The sequence below is a fragment of the Lepidothrix coronata genome, unplaced genomic scaffold, assembly GCF_001604755.1.
Source record: "Lepidothrix coronata isolate B3197 unplaced genomic scaffold, Lepidothrix_coronata-1.0 Scaffold0, whole genome shotgun sequence".
NCBI classification, from domain to species: Eukaryota; Metazoa; Chordata; class Aves; order Passeriformes; family Pipridae; genus Lepidothrix; species Lepidothrix coronata.
In genome coordinates this window covers 6,408,735-6,425,989 of record NW_016690180.1, presented here as the reverse complement: position 1 = coordinate 6,425,989, position 17,255 = coordinate 6,408,735, and the positions used below count along the sequence as shown (strand labels likewise).

The 17,255-nt window shown below is 41.0% G+C and overlaps 1 protein-coding gene across 4 annotated transcripts in view; it reads left to right on the top strand.

Moving 5' to 3' along the window:
• Window positions 1-17,255, top strand: part of KIT (KIT proto-oncogene receptor tyrosine kinase) — a 57,276-nt gene that overhangs the window by 16,024 nt on the left and 23,997 nt on the right. For 2 of the 4 annotated variants that reach the window (XM_017806039.1, XM_017806032.1), the window contains exons 1-7: window positions 220-457; window positions 2,572-2,811; window positions 6,327-6,605; window positions 9,934-10,070; window positions 12,724-12,883; window positions 15,726-15,915; window positions 16,604-16,719. In XM_017806039.1, the coding sequence (XP_017661528.1) occupies window positions 325-457; window positions 2,572-2,811; window positions 6,327-6,605; window positions 9,934-10,070; window positions 12,724-12,883; window positions 15,726-15,915; window positions 16,604-16,719 (1,255 nt within the window). In that variant the 5' untranslated portion in view covers window positions 220-324. Of the gene's footprint in view, window positions 1-188; window positions 458-2,571; window positions 2,812-6,326; window positions 6,606-9,933; window positions 10,071-12,723; window positions 12,884-15,725; window positions 15,916-16,603; window positions 16,720-17,255 lie in introns of those variants that run through there. The other 2 variants (XM_017806052.1, XM_017806046.1) reach the window with 2 other exon arrangements.

Here is a 17,255-nt window from a genome sequence, read left to right as displayed (position 1 = left end):
GTAGTTTGGAGTGTACACTTACCCTGTGTGTCATTATCTGGCTGTCTAAATACCTCCAGGAGGAAAGTGGAGGGAGCAGTTCATCAAGCCAGGCTGGCTCGGTATTTCCTAAGGGTCAAGTAAATGAGTTTGTTGTCTGTGTAGCTCTGGGCCCTTGGAATGAAGCCACTCCTCACCACAGCTGAGAACATCTGTCTGCGTCATACCAGGTGTTGGGAGCTGAGGCCAGGCCATCAGCAGCATGGCCCCTAGTTCTGGTGAAGGAGGGCTGCCCCATGGTGTGATGAGGGGCTACTTTGGTGTTTGCTGCATGGTGGGGGCTGTATGACCTTCTCAGGACTGTGCTCCTCGAGGGGGTGGGCAGTGGGGCCAACCCAGTCCAGCCACATGTGCACCTCCCTGGCAGGCCCCAGGCTGAGGCCTTGCTGGCTGCAGGCGTGGAGTGGTGCCCTTGAAGGTTATCCAGATCTTCTCCTTTCTCAACCTTCCCTGACTTGTCTGTGAAGCTACTGCCAGATTAGATATACACCATATTGCACTTCTGTTTTATGTAGCTCATGTGATTTTTCTCTTGGAAGTGCTCTATGGTCTGTGGGAAGCAGCAGAGAAGTTTTCCATAGACATCCCCGTGAAGAGCCTGCATGGTCATATATAAGACCTTCTTAGAGGTCTTTGCCCTCTGCCTTCTCAGGTGCCAAAGTTCCTGGCTCTGATCTGAGGGGTTTGCATATCAGAGGTCTTCTTGCCTCTACCCTGCTGTCAGGCACCTCTTCGTCCAGAGCAAAGGATTTTTTCCAGCTTTTGTTCCTGCCCAGCCACTGTTGGCTGGGACCTGTGCTTCTGAGACTTTGGACTTTCACTCTTCTCATTTGAGCTGCTGTATTACAGCTCAGGCTCACACCTCCACTTTGAGGGACAAGATTTGAAATTAAAACTTGTTTTTTTCTGGCAATTTTTATTTCTAGGGTGGTTGTTTATGTATTCAGTCATTGAAGCATATATGCAGGGTTAGTGAAACTCATGTGGAAAATTTCTGGTGACACTGGAAAAATGACTGCCAGTTGAGTTTAGCACTGATAAATAAATTCTAATTTGAAGGAGATGGGTAGAAAATGAAGGCTCCTTCCAGACCACAAACAAAGTTATTAGACTCCACAGGTGGTCTACCATCCTTTACTTCCTACTCTGTCATGGATTTGTCAGAATGAGGAGCAGTTACCTGACCTGATCTTAATCCAGTATATACCTTAAGAACCAGTAAAGCTGTGAGATGAGTGAATTAAGTCTGGAGAGTATAACCTCATCCCAACTAATTATCCGATTGTTTTTCTTGAACGTCTGTTGTTATCTGTGTGGGTAGGGAAATTCAACCTCTGAATGGAGCTGCAGAGTGTGTTTTTGCATGCAAGTAGTATTTTCATTGGCATGACTACTACTACACACATGTTGTACAGTCTTGTACAACTGGGTGACATGAGTTAGCAGCATAGGTACTGCAGGCTAAGGATTACTTGTAGGACTAAAGAGCTACTCTGAAAGGGGAAGGATTTGTTCCTGCAAGATCACCTCTACATTTACATATGTTCTTCTGGTGTACAAGTAGGTCCATAAAAGTAAGAATTTATCTGTTTTTTTGGTGTGAACTCCATTTTGAAGGTTCACTAATATTTTCACATCACGGGTGTGCTAACTCAGCAACCCCCTCTTGGTTTGTCTTGACAGTGGAGTGAGAGAACCCTGAATGTCCTCCTTTCTCCCTGTGGTCAGTTGGGAAGTGGTTGGGAATGGTGAATTAGAGCTACTAATTTTACAGAGCTTTATTTCGTGAGAACTTTTAAAACTTTGTGTTATGGCATGTTCAGTGAAAAAGAAGCTAAACGGTCATTTAGAGCAGCTTTTGTGACTGGGAGATTGATGCTGCAGTGAAACTAATTTTGTAGCATTGGGATGGAAGCTTAAATATTTTGCATGAATTTTTTTTTTTTTTTTAACGTAAGAAATGATGAATTGGAACTTCAGGTAAAGAAATAAGCAAGTATGGAAAGCGTGTACTGATGCCTTCATTAAACTGGATACTGCTAACCTAAGTGTGAGTGGAGCTTCTGAATACGTGAGAAAGCAGTTATAAAAAGATCACTGTTGAGTAAGGAGACTATAGTTCTTGGCAACATACTGAGTAAATGACAAAGAATGATTAAAAGTGCTGCCATGTAGAATCAGGCTCATATGTTCTTGAATATAATTTTTAAATAGCTTGGGTCTGTTGTCATTCAGAAGCCAAAACATTGCAGAAAGTGGTGCATCTGAAACTTTAGTTTCAAAAGGTGTTTTAGAGGCTGGTTTCCACCTGCAGTGGTTATTTTCTCTGTGTACCAAAGGTCTTACTAACCAAAAGGTGTTTGTAGATTTGCACAGTGCCATTGCAGCTTAGTATTTTTTAAGAAATAACTCCTAAAATATTAACTGCATATATGCGACTATATATATGATAACTTTGCTGCAGAAAAAATGGAGTGTTATAGACTGTTGTATTGACAGGCATTGTTTTGTGCTTTTTTTTTTTTTTCCCAGGTGGTTCACTGCCCCATGAAGAGTCTTCAGTGGTTGTGAATAAAGGGGAGGAATTAAGGCTGAGGTGCAATGAGGAGGGACCCGTGACTTGGAATTTCCAGAACTCAGACCCATCGGCAAAAGCAAGGAGTTCTAATGAGAAAGAGTGGTACACCAAAAATGCAACAGTCAGAGACATAGGCAGATACATATGCAGAAGCAAAGGGAGTATTGTCACTTCTTTTTATGTTTTTGTTAAAGGTAAATATCAATGAAGGCATTATTTTTGCTTCCTCCCCACTCCCTTTCCCATTCCTAAAATAATAGGACAGTAAATGTTGGAGGAGGGAATGAATTTGAAGTACAGAGGGAGAACGCACTGTGATAGAAGAAGTCTTCTTCCCTGTCCAGTAGGAATAAACCTCACTCTTGGCTTTGCTTGCACCAGAGCAAAGTTCTGGATGAGTGCCTCTGTACATCCCCGTTATTTTGTTGTGAAGTATACCAAAGCTTTCTTTCTAGACTCTAGCCAGGTGACCTGAGTCTGTTATATGAGTCAGTTGTACTGTGAGGAAGCAAGCAATATGTAGAAATGTCTTTTTAATTACACGCCATCCATCAGTATAGAGTCATATAAGGTTTGGTCCCAAGCTTTTGATTTAGTGAGGCAGTTAGCCTAAAGGATTTAGTTTTTTTTGAGGCCGTGCTTCGGGCCTCAGCCAGCAAACAGAAATGATTCCTCTGCCTCCAGCTTCTGATATACCTTGTGACTGATCAGAAACGTCTCAGACAGGAAAAAAAAGTGCTTCTGCTCTGACACATTTTTTCAGTCTTTTATTACTCTTCTTTTTGCAGTGTTTTCTTCATATTTCTTCTGGTTTTGGCTCCTAATTTGTGGCTTCATCAACTGCCCTCAAGCTGACAGTTTATTATGCCTGGCATTCCCTTTTACTTTCCAAGGAAAGTGGTTATTTCGCTTCTTCTTCACATAGCTCTAGTGGTCTTCCTTCGCTGTTGATGGAAAAAAGTCCTACAGCATCCACTTTCTTGGAGACAGCATTCTGTGTCCAATGGGGGTGTCTCGAAGAGCCTCTTCTGAACCCTGCCAGTCCTTTGTAAATTACTGCAAGGTTGTTCTCCAAGACAGGGAGATGGCAACACAGCAAAGCATATTTTCCCAAGGGAAAATATCTGGCATAGTGGCCACACAAATGCTCTTTTAACAACGAATGCTCTTTTAACCACTCGTGAGTTGTCCAAATAGCCATGCATGTTTCTCTGAGACTACGACTAAAAGAAATCTGACATGTATTTTACCTATATGTGACAAACAATGTTGACTTTATCTACCATGATTGTTTTCCTGAAGGTCATGGTAATTATCTCAGACAGCTGTGATCATAGAGAAGTTTTTGCCTGCCGTTACAAGAGTGACTCCTTCATCTCAGGACACCAGGCAGTCGTCCACCAAAGCATCAGGGAAGTTGTGTGGCCTTCATGCAATACATTGTTAATTTTTTTGTGTCCCTTGTTTGAAAACTGTGCAAGCTTCACTTTGACAAGTTTCTGACAGTGAAATAAGTATGTTTGTGAGGTTGGCTATCATTTTGCAATAGGTTCTGGCTTAATGACATCTTACATAACCTGTAAGATGCTGCCATGTGCTCTGCTGCTTGTGGCATTGCCACAAGCACCCCATACACCTTCTGCTTGTAAAGCTGAAAGTGAAGAAAGAACAGGACCAAGAACCTTGATCCTGCACAGTCCCAAGTGACACATGAAATGATGGCATCTGTTTATACCTCACATTCTTCTGGATCTACTAAACCTAAATTTCCTATGTTTCTGTGACCAAGAGTGACACAGTGTTGACAAACCATGGGTGCTTACCTGTTTCACCTTTCTGTTTTGGCTGAAAGGGCCTGTGTTGTGTCTATAGAAGCAGTTTATGTTCTGATCCAAGCAAGTCTAGTGAAGATGAAGTTAGTTCAGACACCTACATAAGAGAGAAAAATCTTTTAATTTTGATCTCAGGTATTTTCAGATGCAAGCAATGATTAGCTCCACCATATCTTGTGTTGGAAACTTGTGGTATGCACAGAAAGCAAGTAAAACCCAAGATGTACATGGGGTGGAAATCCGTGAAAGGAGGAACGTGACCATGAGCAGCTTTGTTTGTGCATGGATTCCATAAAGGAAATCTTTTCATGTCTTTTCACTGTGATATGTCCCTTCTAGAGGGGGATTGAAGATGCAAGAGGAGAACCTCAACAATTCTGCTTGCCCCAGTCAAGGCCTTCCCCACAATTTCAGCTGTTAGCGAAACAGGTCTTTGTTTCTTTCTTCTGTTTTCAAAAAATGTCATTTTTCTTTCTCCTGGGGAGCCGTACTTTCTGCATAATGAAGATATCTTGGCTCTGTCCATATTGGAGAAAAAGTGGACTGAGTGGAAACCGACCAGTTAAGTCTCTGTTAGCAGGGACATTTAGATGAGCTTTTCTAATCCATCCTGTTCCAGCTCAGGAGTGACATCTAGTCATAGCATTTATCTAAGTATCTCTGTGTGCAAAAGGTCACATTTTCTGTTCAGACATGCTTTACTTTAGTTCTTGACTGATGCTTCAAAACTTGTAGTTTGTGGGGGCATCTTGGGTGGTAGCATAAAATGAGGTTGAAGCTACACCCTCACTCTAAGCTAGAAACCAGCCAGTAACTTCTCTGTTCGGTGAAGAGCAGCATTCGGCTTAGCAGGTTGCTTACGTGAAATCCCATGCTTCATTTTCAGCCTGCTACTTCTTGTCCAAAATCTTAAAACCAAATTCTCTTAGTCTTCCTTGTTAAGTCATGGTTTGTTGATCTCTAATCATTCAAGTTGTAAGCATGTTTGCAAAAAAGAAAGAAAACTTTTCCCTCTGTTTTTGTGTTTCTAATTCATTCTACTCTGTAGGGAGGGCAGATGGAATCTGAAATAAGCTTTTACAGAGAGTTTGTCATCACACATTCTTTTATTTTTGTGTTTGCCAAGTTCTTTGCATTTCAAGGTCATGACCTATCACAGGCTCCAACTTTGGTTGTAAAAGTTTTTAAAGTACTATATGTTTGTGTGCTGTGGTTGGCTAAGATGAAATGCTTTAGAAAAGTTACCTTGTGAAAGATTGCATGATGATTTTTCAGTCAGATATGCTGTTTGTATGCCCAGTTTTTCTTCTAAGGAGGCTAAAAATAATCCCTGCTTTCAAGGAGGGGAGAGAAAGAGAGAAGTTGTTTGATGCTTCCTCTGGTAGCAGTGTGTGTTCATTTAGATTATATATTTTACAGAAGTGAAAACCATAATCTAGGTGCTTTTCAACTTCCATTTGCTCATAAATGTCTTCCAAATCCTCCTGTGGGCATGAAACCTTACAGCCCTACCACTAGCTAAAAGCAAATTACTTTTAATGGTCTGTGAAAATCTGTTTACTGTTGTGGGGATATTTTGGAGCTAAACAAGGCAAAAAACCCCTCCATCTCCAAATATAAAACCAGTAAGATTATTTTTAGTGCACATGATTCTTTAGTGTGTCTAGTATTGAATGCCACTGCATATCTCCTCTCATGCTGCTCTTTTAGGACTAAATTTAATGTCTCTTGGTAAACATGAATTGGGCAATACTCAGTTTTACTGTCTGAAAGTAAAACTTTCTTTGATATAAGTGCCCAATTGCAGAGTTCTAGGGTCATCAGAAGTTCCCTGTGCAATGCCAGCTTCTCTGACAGATCTTTGTGTTTCTTCACAGATCCAAATGTGCTCTTCCTCGTTGATTCTCTGATCTATGGAAAAGAAGACAGTGACATCCTGCTAGTGTGCCCGCTAACAGATCCAAATATTACGAATTTCACACTGAAAAAGTGTGACAGCAAACGTCTCCCAAAAAACATGACATTCATTCCCAATCCCCAGAAAGGCATCATTATAAAGAACGTCCAGAGGTCATTTAAAGGCTGCTACCAGTGCTTGGCCAAGCACAATGGAGTTGAGAAGATATCGGAGAACATTTACCTGAATGTGAGACCAGGTAATGTGGGATTTTTGCCTTTGTGTAGAGCACCTGGTTTTACTCTTCACCTTCCAGAAGCTGATGGAAGGGGCTGTGAAACCTCACCACTGTTCAAAGGAAAGTGATGAGCTTAGAAAGCTTGTTCTGGGCAAATTGTGTTGGGGCACAGATTGATCTCGTGACATTTAGCTTGCAGATGTGCTGAGAAGGTTTGGCCATGATCAGTTTTGTTTTCTGTTCCTGGTGATTTCCAGGAGGTTTTTTCATCATTATGAGAAATGTGGGTTGTGCTGTTGAACTCTGAGGACAAAACTGTGCCTTGAGGTTTGGACAGGTTTGTGCAAGCAAGATGGAGATTTCAGTGCCTGACTCACATGTCTGTCGCCCACAAGTGACAGGAGGAGGAACTGATTGATGGCACTGAAGAAGAGGGATTTGGTGGAGAAGCAGAATTTGGGGAAGGAGAAGGTCCTTGTTTCCATATCTGGGAGTGAAGATGATCAGAACAGCATTTGTGTGCTCAGATCATGATGAGGAATGTGTTGTGGCTGAGTTGCTACATGCACCAGTGAGCTTGGCAAACCTGTTGGTGATAGCCTACACTTGACCTTCACACACTCTTGTGCCCTAGGGTTGGGTGCTTTGGTGGGTTTGGGAAGGAGGAGAAGCCCAATGCCTGTCTGCAGTAATTTACAGGCTGGTTTTGTCTGGGTAGTTTGGAGCATGCACTTACCCTGTGTGTCATTATCTGGCTGTCTAAATACCTCCAGGAGGAAAGTGGAGGGAGCAGTTCATCAAGCCAGGCTGGCTCAGTGTTTCCTAAGGGGCAAGTAAATGAGTTTGTTGTCTGTGTAGCTCTGGGCCCTTGGAATGAAGCCACTCCTCACCACAGCTGAGAGCGTGTCTCTGCTAAGGCATGTGTGTGATGTGGGGGCTGCAGTGGGGTCTGGGGAGAGGGCATCCCCTGTCTGGGCACACTCGTAGGCTGTGCACTAGGAGATTGCCTTGGCTGCAAGGGCATTTCTGCTCAGGTGTCTGGTTGGGTTTTTGTTATTGAAAGGAGAGCAGCACATGGGGGCTATGCTGGTTGGCTTTGTGCTTCCTATAGCATCCATCTGTCAGCGATGCTATCCCAGTGGTGCTGCCAAGGCTGCTGCCAAAGGAGGGCTGGGCCAGCGAGCTGGTGTGCATCTCCCTTGTTGCCTGCACTGTGCCGGGTGTTGGGAGCTGAGGCCAGGCCATCAGCAGCATGGAGTTCTGGAGAAAGAGGGCTGCCCCATGGTGTAATGAGGGCACATGTTGTTGTTTGCTTCGTGGCGGGGGCTCTGTGACCTGCCTGGGGCTCTGTGACCTGCCCAGTGACATGCTCCTTGGTGGTGGGGCAAGGACTTGAGCAGTGGGGACCTTCTCAAGTGTGGAGTTTGCTGTGGCAAATTTAGAAAGTCTTTTTTTCTTGGTAATTTGGAAATTCTGATGTAGTGAATTTTAAGGAGTTATAAAATTTCAATTAATGAGAAGATAACAAAAGTTGAGTCAGTGCAGGCATCTCTGGCATTTGCCTTCGACAAACGAAAATCAAGTCCATTCTTGCTGTCTCTGCTGTTTGTTCTGTAACAAGTGTTTTTTTCATCTGTTTCTTCAGTGGTGTCCAAAGAAAGAAACCAGCTGTTTGACATAACTGATGTTTCTCTGACAAAGGAGGGTGCAAGTTGTAGTATTGGACTTTTTCATTTTTTTAATGGATAAAAGCTTGTACTTGCTCAATACAGTGGTGACTTCACATGGAAGAGTGCTGAGCTGGCACCATTGCCAGCAGCCTATTGATGGTGGGCAGCCGTAGGTGGCTGGGGGCACTTCGGCACTCTGCCCACGTTTTCTGTCAGGGAGGAAGCCTGCAGTAAGTGGAAACATCTGCTGAAATCCATCAACAGCATTATTACTGTCTTGTAATTACCGTGTGGTAGTGTTCAGTCCTTATTGAGTTAAAAGGTAAAAAAGGTAAAACTCCCACTTTCTCCTTCTCTCAACATTTAAATGCATTGGAGACCCTTTGTTGGGTAATGTTTTTGTAGCTACAACTGTGGCACTCAGACCTCCAGATCTGAGTTTCTGGTGCAGAAAGACAGGCATCCATGAAACAGGGAGCTGTGCAGGTGCACTCAGACTCACACCAACTACAACAGCACAGGTAGAGTTTATGTCCAGCCCTTCTCAAAACAATGAGGGGCTTTATGGACTTAGGGCTTGTTTTTTTGGATGTCCATAGATGTTTCTGACAGACGAGAACACAGAATGCCTTCTGCACCAGCTTCCTCCTGTCTCTTGGGTACTGCTGAATGCTGGTGTGCATTTTTGTGTGAGCCTTTATATCTGAAGAGAGCAACATGTTTCTTCTCTTCTGTAGCCACTTACAGCAACATGAGGAAAACATTAAAGTACTAATACCTGAAAAGCCTGGTGTTTTCCTAAGTTTCGTACAATTTACCTAAGACAACTACAAAACCTGTGTCAGAGGCAGGAAAAGAGTCTGGATGACCATATCTGATATATGTTGCATTCACAGTTTGAAAGTGAGTCATCCTGTGTAAAAGCCCTAGTGGGAAGTTCACTGGAGTCTAATAAAATAAGAAAATTTGAAGAAAGTATGAAGAAAACAGAAAAACAAAGCATGAAGGGAACAGGGGAAGAGCTGAAGAGCTTTGTGGAGACAAGAAACACACAGTCCTCAGATATACTTCACTGTTGACAAAAGACACCCAGTAGCAGAACAGGGGTACAGCTAGTCCACAGCTACTTGTAACCACCTACTCCTTGGGTGACAAACTCTGAACCATCACCATAAGCAGAGGTTGTAGTGCTTTCAGAGGCAGGTGTGCAGAAGTCCTTGAGCTTTACCTGTCCTTCCTGGGCTGTCCATCAGGAGCTTTTCAGGGACCTGTCAGACAGTACTTTCTGTTGGCTGTAATGTTTTGTAATTAAAATTTGCAGTTAGTGCTAGGCCGCTATTATTCAGTGACTGATCCTCACCATGTTTTCGGTTCCATAGTGCTACCTTTTAATCACTGTCATGGAGTGAATCATCTCATTGATGGTTCAATATCGTTCAAGTTTCTTCATGCAAGTTACTATGCTCTAACAAATACTATCTAACTTTTAAGTGTAGTTTGAAGGGAGGTTGAAGCAGAAATGTGCTTGTTGTAAAGGAACAATTGTGTAATATGTTAGAAAAATTTGAATACATATCAGAGCCTTGATTTTATTGGAAAGTTAATGACTGTTGATTTTTATCCCCCCTTGGAAGCACTGGAACTAATGAAAAATAATATGCTTCTAAATTGTTTTCCAGTTCACAAAACTCTTCCTGTCATCACCTTATCAAAAAGCTATGAGCTTCTCAAAGAAGGGGAAGAATTTGAAGTTACATGCATAATCACGGATGTGGATAGCAGTGTACAAGCTAGTTGGATTTCTCACAAAAGTGGGGTAAGTTCCTTTAATTCTATCATGTATACTTCAGCACAGTTCACAGACCCTCTAAGTAGACATTCACATTTGTCTTGGCTACTTGATGCTATGTCAGTTTGGATTTGTTGCATTTACAAAGATCCAGCATCCCACAGACTGATGAGGGAGCAACAACAGTCCTATGCCCACGAGGACAGCTGGGAGGAAAAGCATCTGCACAGGCTTCTCTTCCCAAACAGAAATTAAAATTAGGCTCTTCAATGTGAATTTTAGGTGACCTCTATGGGGCCTCCTAAATATGGAAGCATGGAGTGCCTACACATCACATTGCAATCAATGGGAGCTGCAAATATCAGCACATGGACTGCAAATTACATATTCTAGTTGTTATCATTAACAGTAAAATACCTGCTAATTAGCATGGGGTTGTGTGTGACAGGAATAGTAGTAAGCATTCACAGGAATGATTAATTCATTTGAATTACATGGTGTGCCTCACTAACTGGAAAAGTTCTGAAAAATGAACCAGTGAATGGGCTTCTGTCTGCCAGAGATAGATGAGGTTACTGACTGTCATCACCAAATTATTGACAGTCTAGGTGCTCCAGGAGAGTTAGTTACCAGCAGCACAATTCTGCGGAAGAGGAGCAGAGAGATCCCCTTCTGGGATAAGCCAGCATGCTGCCAGCTCTGTCTTTGAAATGACCAGCAGGCACTGGGGTGTTTTTGAGAATGCTTCTAGGTCTTCTGGGTATACTCTGAAATTTAAATAAATTAAAAGCCCTTGTGAAGACCTTTCAGTAACTCCCACCATGCTAATTGGCTGGTCGTTTACTGCTAATGGTAGTGAGCAGAATACGTAATTCTCAGTCCATGTGTATGGAAGAAAAGACTTATGTGATATTTGGATAAATCCCATCGCCTTGGGCACATAATGAACAGGAGTCCCATTCCCAGGGGCTGGGAATGCCATGCTTAGCTAATCCACCAGCTTTGGCAAAGCTGTTCTTGCTAAGTGCTCTCTGGTCCAGAAATCCCATCTCACAGCTCTGAAGGTTGAGAAGGTCTAAGTGACATGAAGGCGGCATGGGACATGCAGATCCATTTTTGGTCCTGTGCCAAGGTCAGCTGCAAGCCTTTCATCTGAGAGCTTCATTTCTTCTCTCATTCCCTTCCCTTTGCTTTGTTATATGTGATGAAATTGAGGCCTTCCCTTCAGTTTTTCTGCTTTATCATTTTTCGCTTTATGAGTGAAAGCTACAAGAAAAGTATTTTTGACCAAATAAGTTTGACCTTTCTGCCTTTTCTAGTAAATAGCAGGAGATGCTGTCTTTTAAATACTGACTATCAAATTAATTTTGTATTGAGAGAGTACACATAAATTTCATATTTAAGTAGATTCAGAATTACATTTTGTCCTGAATAGATGAGAGGAAAAAAACGCTTTTTCTGTGTATGACTGAAGTTATTGCCACTTTTGAAAATTAGTAGAATTGTTATAAGCAAGCACATCCATACTAAATAAACGTCTCTTGTGATTATTATAGCTCATGAGGAATCAAAATTGCATTGAGAAGCTTTAATTTGTCTAGGAGCTCTTGGAGCCTCCAAGAATTGAAATAATTCAATTGGAAAACCATAATAAGTCCAGGTCTGCATTTGGATTAATCAGTGTAAATTTTATCGGTCTTTCCAACCATACCAAACATTCTCACAGAAACTAAAGTCAACACATCAAAGTATTAATTTTTTCTATGCGTATTCATAGGGTCATGTTGTACTTAAGAGAATGAAGTTTCCAATTGCGTTTAAGAGTAGTAAGTATATATTGCTAAGGACCAAGTGTCAGAGTGGGTACCAGAGGAAGGATGCTGTGTAAAGCCTGCTGCCAGCAGGGCTCTGCAGCATGCCTGCAATCAGAAGATGCTGTGGCCTTGGGACATAGAACAACACGGTTTAAAATGAAGCCCCAGGACCTTAAATTCTCTTATGTAATTCACAAAATTACATAATCATTGCAACCATTTGAGCAGTCAGTGAACTTCAGGCACCACTTAAGTGGTGAACCACACTTCAGAGTTGCAATAACTTCATATAAGAACTGCACTTTCTGAGCATTAGAAAAATCAGCACCTGGTGGTCATGTTACATTAAGCCCTACAGCTAGAAGCACTGTTAGTGTAAATAAAACCTTCTGTCGGTTCCTCGCCTTCATCAATATCAGAAATATATCCAGAATAAGCTGGGCCTGACCTTGGGCACAACACCCTTGTCATCATGTAATGGAAACATTTGAAGAAGTTAGAGTTTTAGTTTCTTGGCTTGGGCTGGTCTCCCCGCCTTTGGCTTTCTTGAGGCAGGTGAGCACAGCCCCACACTCACCCCACCCCACATTCTGGCCTTACAGAGGAGCTTGAGGAGAAAAAAAAAAAGAACAATAGGAGGAGGGGATAGGACTTAGGAGAGAGAACATTATCTCCCAAAGGCAGCTGATCACACACTTGTTTTGCATGGAGAGATTCTAGTGACAGGTTTGTCATGCTGGCTTATTATTCCAGTTTAAAGTTATGAATATTAATATAGCAAAGTTATAATTACTTCTATTTTTAATTTATCTAGGAAAGATGATGCATACACAGTGTTTTAGTTGTTAATTGTTTTTTACCGACAGATTGTTACAAGCAAAAGCAGAAATTTGGGTGATTATGGATACGAAAGGAAATTAACATTGAACATCCGTTCAGTGGGAGTTAATGATTCTGGAGAATTCATATGCCAAGCAGAAAACCCTTTCGGAAAAACCAATGCCACAGTAACCTTGAAAGCACTAGGTAAATGCTTCTTGTAGAAATCTTAACGTTTCTAAGAGCAGGAGATGAAGAGTGGGAACAATAGGGAGTCTTCCCTCCCTTCTTTCTCCTTTTCCCCAAACCTCAGTGAGTAAAGTTGCTTTTCTTAAAAGGTTATTGCTGACTGGTACCATATGGGATGGCTCAGGAAGTGTTGTGGTGTGTATGACTACTTTGATTTCTGTAACCCTTTGCATGTTAGATGTTTGCATGTTAGGAAAGTGATGTTAGAACAACCACTCAACAGTGTTTCCATCTCTCTGGTTTGTCTCATCCTTCCTGGTTTAATTTAAAATTTAATCCAGTTTTGACAAAACAAGTGATTTACTTTTACCTAGTGCTGTCCCTGTGCCTAAGTAATTTGGCAGCACAAGCACAAGACGCGTCTTTAATACCTGCCTTCCAAGAATGGGAAGTTTCACTGACAGTGTGTCAATGTTTTTACGTAAAAGCTATATTTGTACCTCTGTTTAAAATGATGCTTTGAGGAACATTGTGATGTGCATAGACGGCATGAAATTGTTCCAGAGGTCACCCCCCTATTAAACCCACTATCCATCACATCTACATGTTTTGGATCATGACCTTAAACAGTGAGAAAACTCCCTTCCTCCTCTTGTTTAATAACAGGTGCATTTGGAGTCTGCTATATATTAACTTGGATGACACACAGTGCCTTTTGAATTTTAAAGCTGCTCATTTGATAAATTAAGTACAATTAAGGACATCTTGGTATGTTAATAGTATCATTCTGGTCTGTGTAATTGGCTACAACTGTTTCAGTTCCGTACCATTCAAAGGTGTAGTAACTGAGGGAAGTGTAGCCTTGGATCCTGTTTTTCTTTCAAATCCGTTTTTCTGTTTCACAGACACACACTCCTGCAACAATGCTTGTTTTGCTTTCCCTGGTAACATAAAGAAAACAGAAGTGTTTGACTTATGTGGGTCAGATCTTCAGCAAAGCCGCAGAGGTTTTAAGTGCCCTTTACCTTGCTCTGCCGTTGGAGGGGGTAGGGCTCAGAACTACAGGGATGTTTTCCTCATTTTTTTACAGAAGAGACTACATTCATATGTAAAAGAGTGAAACAGTGTGAAGTATGAAAGAAAATCTTTTCCCCAAGGGAATCAATGTGAAAGCTTCTATTATAAGAAGAGGGAAGTTCTTGACTGCAGAAATTCTTAGTACTACTACGTATGCAAATGTGGCTTTAAAAAGGATTGACTTTGAAAAGTCTGGGGTTTAAAATAAAGGATGGTATTATAAAAAGTAGAAAATAAAGTAGCAAGTTTTTATTTAGTAACTTTGTACTTAATAACAAAATGCCAGAGAAAAGGTGGAATCTTTTCTTTTTGAGATACTTTTCTCCCCCCACACTCTCAAATTTGACTTAAAATTTTTAAGCTCCAACTTCTGGATACCTTTCACCATTCATTCAGACTGATTATATTTACCTGAGCTGTGAAGGTCCCAGGGTCCTGGGAAGTGGTATATGGTGTGTACTGGAGAGATCCTGGGATTGCATCAAATCCTAAATCACTGTGGCTTTAACATTAACCAAAAGATTTACAAGAAATAATGTGTATTTTTTGGTAAATTTCCTAATTACTTCTTCTAGCAGTTAATTTATCTAACTGTAGACAGTTACTAGAACTGCATTCCAGGGACCAGTAGCATCATAATAAAGTTTTATGTGAAAGCTCTTGTGTCTGATTTTGAATGTAGGTTGCATAGAGGATCCTGTGTTTATACAGATAACAGAAAAAAGCTCTGTAAAGGAACTACAAATCTTCAGTTTCCAGATTTGAAACCTTTTTCTCTTTTTTAGTGAAGGAGAGCATTTTAGAGCATACCTGCCTGCTGTGAATTTACTTCATCCTTTCTTCTCCAAAGCACCTGTCAAGTGCTCTGGCAGCTCCATATGCTTTCACCAAGCCCCACTGGCTCTGGTTTTCCTGAGCTCGGGTGCCCAGCTGGCCCCAGCATTTTGATTACTAAAGAGTGGGAAGAAGCAGGGATCTGAGATTGATTTTAGGTCTAAATTCAAGCTCTCAGTAAATGTGTTTCCTTTTAATTGCAATCTGCCCATCAAACTGATAATTCCCTTATGAATTTGTGTAATAGGACAGAAAAATTTGTCTTTTCAAAGTAAATCCTGAAGCTGATGACTTTATTAATGAAGTTAAAACTGCTACAGCAAGGATGTTGTTAGACATGATATTTTGGAACGGAACTGCACAATGGTACATGGTATCTGCCAAATAAAAGATTAAGACCCAGCAGCAGATGTACAGAAATGCCTTAGTTTAAGACGATTGGTATCCAGGCCTATGGACTTAGCACATTTTTCTCTAATTACAGCTTTTAATAGCTTCATTTGTAATGTTGTTCTTAATTACACTTGACAAAGAAACATTAGATACTTTAGTATATTGTCATAAATGATTTTATCTTGCTTTTTTCTTAGTTCTTTTTTACCAGACAGTTAGCAACTCTGATTTTTGGAAAAATATAAATACTTGAGTAGAATCAAACATGTCCTGGCATTTTTCCAAAAGCAAATAGAGGATATTTGTCAGCAGAAGATGGAATTATGGATGTTAAGGCACTAAGGCTGCTTTAAGTCCTGTGTCTCACTGCTACATATATAGCTATTGGCCTTGGTTTTGGCAGGTGAGGGTTCAAGTTCTGCTTTGCAGATAAGGTTTTCTGTTTCACAGTTGGATATTTGATGACTGATCTTGAAGTACTCTAAGCGTGGTTAGAGTTCTGTCAATCTTCTAAATGGCCTTGAAATTGTTTTTCTTCTCCTCTTATGACCATCAGCTAAAGGATTTGTCCGTTTGTTTGCAACAATGAATACCACAGTAGATATAAATGCAGGACAAAATGGAAACTTAACAGTTGAATATGATGCATATCCCAAACCGAAGGAAGAAGTCTGGATGTTCATGAATGAAACATTACAGAATTCCTCAGACCATAATGTCAAGTTCAGGAGCGTGGGTAATAACAGGTAATATGCATGACTGTAAGTGCTATTGATTTCGCTTTGGAACAGCAAACTAGAGTCTGTTCTGGAAAGAGGAAAGTGGAGATGGTGAGAAAATTGTTACTATAGAAGATCTTTTAGTACATGTGGCTTGCCACAGTAACTGGTGCAAAGACTGCTAACCTGGATGTGGAATAGCATTGAACTAACCACACCATCTGAGGACCAACATGCTGTATGCTCACGACTCACCTACATTCCTGTCCAATGAGCAACAGTGAGAATTTAGAGTTGTTTGTGTGCAGAAACTCCCTCTGCTGCTTCAGCAGACCCCAGTGCTCTAGATAAAAGCTTATACTTTTATTTCTGCTGTGCACTGTTCTTCCCTGATCACTGGTCCTCCAAAAATCCAGTGAAGCACCTAGCACATGTGGTCTAGATTGTAAATCTGGGTTCCCTCCTCAGTGAGAAGAGGAATAGGTGGTGGTTCCTGCTTGAGGTCTGAGCCTGGTGCTGAGCTGTCACCAGGCACACATCTGGATGTTGGAAGTCACAAAACTTGTGGGTATTAGAAGTGCAAGGGCTGTTGTAATGCACAATAAGAGTGTTTGCATGGACTGTGTCTGCAGAAAATGACACGCTATTAATTCCCTCCTCAGCTTCTGTGCAGCAAGCTGTGTGCCTTAGTAATGCTTAATTTTTTTCTTTACAGTTATACAAGTGAACTTCACCTTACACGATTAAAAGGAACAGAAGGAGGCATTTACACATTTTTTGTGTCCAATTCTGATGCCAGCTCCTCTGTAACATTTAATGTCTATGTGAAAAGTAAGTAAAGTGAACAGTCTGAAATATTTCATTATCACAATCATTGTATTTTATACAGCATAATATATGCACAAGATGTCACAGTGTGGTTCAGTATATGAGAGGCTTTCTGAAGTGAAGCACATGCTGGAAAACTAAATGTCAAGATATAAAAGTGCAGAGTATTTACACAAATCCAGGTAGTATCCAGCATGACCTTACATTCTAGCAAACATATTCCAGAGATTACCAGAGAGCAGCTAGGTAGTTTATACAGAAAAAAAAGAACAGTAGCACCTGGAAACATGATCTCAAAAATAAGTATGTAAGATAAACCTTTTATAATTTGAGGTGGAGCAGGATATACAGGCATTATAATTTGCGTTTTTGTCAACCAAGTAAAGATATTAATTGTTCTTAATTTGTTTGACTTGAATTTGAATGCTTGTCAGGGGAATTACTAACATTTAAATGCCTTTTGGCATCTAAATACTTCTGTATAATAATATAAATCACCATTGCTTTAGAGAAATCTGCATAGCTTTACAAATATGTGT